Source organism: Lactuca saligna, chromosome 5 (genome assembly GCF_052625555.1).
Source record: "Lactuca saligna cultivar CGN05327 chromosome 5, ASM5262555v1, whole genome shotgun sequence".
In the NCBI taxonomy this organism is placed as follows: Eukaryota; Viridiplantae; Streptophyta; class Magnoliopsida; order Asterales; family Asteraceae; genus Lactuca; species Lactuca saligna.
In genome coordinates this window covers 51799226-51804315 of record NC_136421.1, presented here as the reverse complement: position 1 = coordinate 51804315, position 5090 = coordinate 51799226, and the positions used below count along the sequence as shown (strand labels likewise).

General features: G+C 32.6%; 1 protein-coding gene across 1 annotated transcript; it reads right to left on the bottom strand.

Moving 5' to 3' along the window:
- Positions 1–2501: 2501 nt before the first annotated feature.
- Positions 2502–4793, bottom strand: LOC144997617 (auxin-responsive protein IAA31-like). Its single transcript, XM_078957505.1, has 4 exons — positions 4576–4793; positions 4151–4416; positions 2902–2992; positions 2502–2707 (listed from the first exon to the last, which is right to left on the bottom strand). The coding sequence occupies exons 1-4, from the start codon at positions 4734–4736 to the stop codon at positions 2662–2664; spliced, it is 564 nt and encodes a 187-aa protein (XP_078813631.1). The 5' UTR covers positions 4737–4793; the 3' UTR covers positions 2502–2661.
- Between the last annotated feature and the right edge of the window lie 297 nt (positions 4794–5090).

Genomic DNA, 5090 nt, shown 5'->3' with positions numbered 1-5090 from the left:
ACATCTGAATTGTTAAGGATTAGAGGTAAATATGGAATTCCTGGAATTTTCATCTTTGCTCATAGGAGTAGTGGTTAGAATGGCGTGTCAGGGAGTCACGGTTTAATTAAAGGCTTTTGTTGCATCTTATGGAATTGCGATTAGTTGAAATTTTGCAATTGATGTGTTGGGTTGTTTTCAGATAATGGATTAGATTCCTAGTTTTGTAGCTGAGTAGTGATGGTTGTTCTTTATTAGTTAACTTCAGGAAGTGCGAGGATCCATCCGTTGTGAGTATGAGAATTCAGCTTAGAATGGGTTCGATTAATGGAAGGCCATCGTATATCGGGGTTAACTTTTATCAAGGATCCGAAAGGTGGTCGGGGGTATATGTTTTCAGGTATTTGTAAATTCATTCTGGCCCGGTAGGTTTTCGGTTCAGTTTGTGAAGACTGAGTCTTTGTGGGAGCTGTTTTCGATTCGTTTTGTCCGTTTTGGAGTCCGTCATTGTTTAGGGTTTTCAATTTCAGGCATGGCGTTCGGATGCTCATTGACTTAAGGACACGTTAAGATTCATTCTTCATTAAGGCTCGTTATATCTTATATTTTGCATTCGACATCAGTAAGCATGGGCGCTCATCAGAGTGGGGTGACTTCCCAAGTTGCTTTTGGGATTCAGGGAGTCCAGTCATGATTGTTTAGTTCGGTAAAGGAGATCGTAATGAATCATTTCGAGGACGAAATCTAATTTAAGTGGGGGAGGGTTCTAACACCTGAAAAATGAGGAGCAATTTTGGGAATGAATCACTTTTTAAGGATTTGACACGGCGTGTTGGAGGCACTAACACGGTGTGTTCAAATATGAGGAATGGCAAATTTCATTAAGGACAATAAAATTTGTTGCTTCTTGGAACATGATGTGTTGATGGCTAGTAATTAAACCCTAATCTTTCGGGTTTTGCTCCATATTTAAAGCAATGTGGAGTCTAGGGTTTGTTCACCCTTAGCTCCCACTTGCCCTCAAGCCGTGAAAGAAACCTTAATCATCTTTCCCTCCCATTTTTGAAGCTAGTTTGGCTTTTTTGGAGCTAAAGAAGGAAGAAGGTGGAAGAAGGAAGCAAAGATTCATCAAGCAGGCCCCCATTTTTTAAGCTTGATTTTTCTCATTTGTAGTTGTTAGATCTTGGGTTGTGATCCGTTTGCTTCTTATTCTTGAATGTTGGAATGGTTAGATATCATAAAGTTTGCAACATTATGAATCTCCATGTCAAGGTGACCTAGTAGTGTCTTGGATTTGGTCTTTAATTTAGTTTTGATGTCATGCATAAAGATTAGGTCATAAATCCTTACTTTGACATAATATGGGTTGACATAATATGGGTTCAAGTCATAAAGATTAGGTCATAAATCATGTTATGCATGTTATTGTGCTTTAGTGATGTGTTAGATCGGTATCCTAGTATATAGGATGATGCTATGCTTAGTGATCTATAAATCTATTTGACTGGCTGTAGATTGTTATATGATTATCTCTAATATGTTCACATGTTTGGTTGGTGAATGAGACTTCACTACTTTGTGCATAAGCCAACAGGCTGGGGCATACTAACCCGATGGTTGAATGGGCCCGAGGGTATTCCATCCCGATGATGATTGGAGCCATAGTATGTTGGCATTCTGCCACGATGGTTGAGGGCCTACGGTAATCCAACCCGATGGTTGATTGGACCTATAGTATCTTGGCATTCCAAACCGATGGTTGAGGGTCTGGGATATTCCAGCCTGATGGTTGATTGGACCTATATTATGTTTGCATTCCAACCCAATGGTTACGGGTCTGGGGTATTCCAACCTGATCGTTGATTGGACCCATAATATGTTGACATTCCAACCCGATGGTTGAGGGGTCTGGGTACTCCAACCCAATGGTTGATTGGAACCATAGTATGTTGTTTGTTGGTACATGTTATTTGTTTGTATGGTGGTACTTTTGGAGAAACTCACTAAGCTTTGTGCTTACATTTTTGGTTTATGGTTTCAGGTACTTCAGTGGACTGTGGCAAGGCAAAGACATGACCATACCTATTATTGGTTTTACAACTAACTGAATCTTATGACACTCTGATTTTAAATAATGTTTTGAAAGAATGGTTTTGTAACACTTCTATTAGACAAAAGAGTTATTTTGAAAAATTTATAATTTGTTGAATTTTTAAAATGTTACAGATAAATATAAATATTTACTAGGAGGATATTTAACCTCTCGGATAGGATATTCTCCAATAACTTTATATATCTAATGTTTTGCTTATCCATCCACCACTTGATAAATTGACATAATTATGGGAAGAAGAAAGGATCATTAAATGTATATTCAACACCAATGAAATTATCATTCTTACGAAGTAAATCTTCTTCAACTTGGTTTAAGGTTTTCATGTTTATGTCTAAATTTCATCTTGGATTTTTCGCCTTTAATTTCCTTAGCTAACATTTACTTTTTCAATGTACGAGCATCCACATATAAGATTAACATATTATAATGATTTCTAACTAATACATGAATGGTTATTCACTAGATTGGTCATAACCAATTCAAATAATAACATCATATACACTTCAAAAGCTACTTATATGTGGGAGTGATACATCTTTATATATATATTCTTGGATCCGCGCATATTAGTTCCTTGCCAATCGTATACGTTGTACGCTAGCTATGAACATTCTGCAAAAAGAAAACATTATGTCAGAACCAATGAATGCAACATTCGACAATACTAAGATTAACACGGGACATGCCGCATGTGTTATAAAACAACTATGTGTTACCCTTAATAACATATGATAAAGTAATGGATTATATGTTGGAATGAAGGTTTCATAGGTTGAATGGTAAATTAGTAATTAAAAGATGCGTACTCCCATGGAAAGTCTCGTGCAAGTAACCAATGTCCATCTTTGTGTTGATATACGAGCGTGTAACTTGCACCATCTTCATGAATTTCAACATCTATATCCATCCACAATTTAAATACATAAATTTAGCTCAATTTTTAAATACAAATAACCAAAAACATGAAGACTTTGTTTACCATTGTTTTCTATTTTACTTTTATGTTACATTGCATCATCAATACATTCATGTCATTGTAAGACCTGATTTAGATCTAACATTTTACATACCTAATCGTAAGTAATGCAATAAAGATTATCACATTGCCATAGTAAGCCACTTAACCTCTCAAATACTTATTAAGTTTAGTTACATCAGCTTTTGCACTCACTTTTATTCAACAAAAAATGTGTTATAAACATTCTCAAAATGTTAACATTTTAATTTTTTTTATTAAATAACTAACTACATTTTATAATAAATATTTTATAAAGCCTACTCGTATTCCTACAAAAAATTTCCTTCTTATTTGATGTTTGATTCTTTATATATATATATATATATATATATATATATATATATATATATATATATATATATATATATATATATATATATATATATATATATATATATATAACAATGGCACAATGAGATGGATAACGATTAATTTGGGTGATTGATTCCGAGAAGGTGATTAGTTATTTTGGTGGACGTCAAATGGTTTATTTTCGATGAGTAGTTTCATTTAGTTTTATAAGCTTATATTATTTTAATTTAAAAAAAAAAATTATTAACATTTTTCTAACAATAATTATTATAACTTTTATTAGACAAAACTACTACAAAACTGGTTGTCATGGTTTATGAAAAACTATAAAGAAGATGTAAAAAAATTTCGACTTGCATGAAATATCGAAAATCTAACAAATTTTCTTGGTTTTAGTCATAAAAAACAACAAATTAATGATTGTTTTGCACTTTTAATTTTAAATTTTAAATTATTTTTTTTTGCATTTTATTATTTATTTTAGTATTTAAATAATTATAAAATGCTATCTTTTCACAAATTTATTATCATTTATACATTCATTTACATAAGTTTTGAAATATTTATGATATATATATATATATATATATATATATATATATATATATATATATATATATATATATATATATATATATATATATATATATATATATATATATAGTTTATCTACACCAGATTTTATCCTAGACAGCATCAAATAAAACATAAGCACAGGGTCTTACATTTGTCAAACATGTGGAGCAATGTGTTGGTGAGCATTTGATACGAATGAAAAGCATTCAAATCGATTTTCCTTGCAATTCCAACTCCATCCATCTTCACCTTCACAAACAACGACTCATTGTAGTTGTTAGTCATCACATGGATATTGTCACCTTCTTCTTCATCATCCACCCTTCCATTAAACCCTACACCTTCAATGAACCTTCGCCTCCATGAATTCAATGGTGGCCATCCAGTTAAACCTTCTCCTTCACCATCCATATCTCTACACCCACAATATAATTCTTGTTAGTTAATGACAAAAAAAAAACTATTATTATGCGTTGTGTTGTGGCTACAACAAGGAAAGATATGGACTTTAGGGCCTCCTTTTTTATTGAATAAAAGCTCATTGATAACAGTTTGGATCAAGGATTACACTTACTGTTGGTGATCGTCGTTGACGGAATTTTTGTTGGGTTCATCTTCTTCTTCATGATTCCATGAAACCAGAGGATATCTTGTCGTGGTGTTGCCAACATGGCAGGTTTTCTTCATTGGTTGTCTCCTTTGATTGGGAGGTGAAAGACTTAGCTCAAGTTCCATTGTGTTTGTGTGTGTGAGAGAGAGATCTTTGTGTGTTTCGTAGTTTCTTTTGTTTAGAATTTTCCAAGTATTTATAAAGCTTCCAAGTAGTTCACTAGTGCGATAGATGGTGGGGAAAGGACATCAAGAGGAGCAAGTGGGAAAAACTAAAACGAAAAACACTTGTAACTGTAGCATTGTGGCTTGTAATTTCTCCCAACATAAATTGATCTATCAGTCTCCATTTAATTACATAGATTAACTTTGGTATTTTTTTATATAAATAAATATGGTCTGTAGCATGACAAACATCTTTTTTATGCATAATTAAGGTAAATATATATTAAAAAAAAAAAAAAAAAAAAAAAAAAAAAA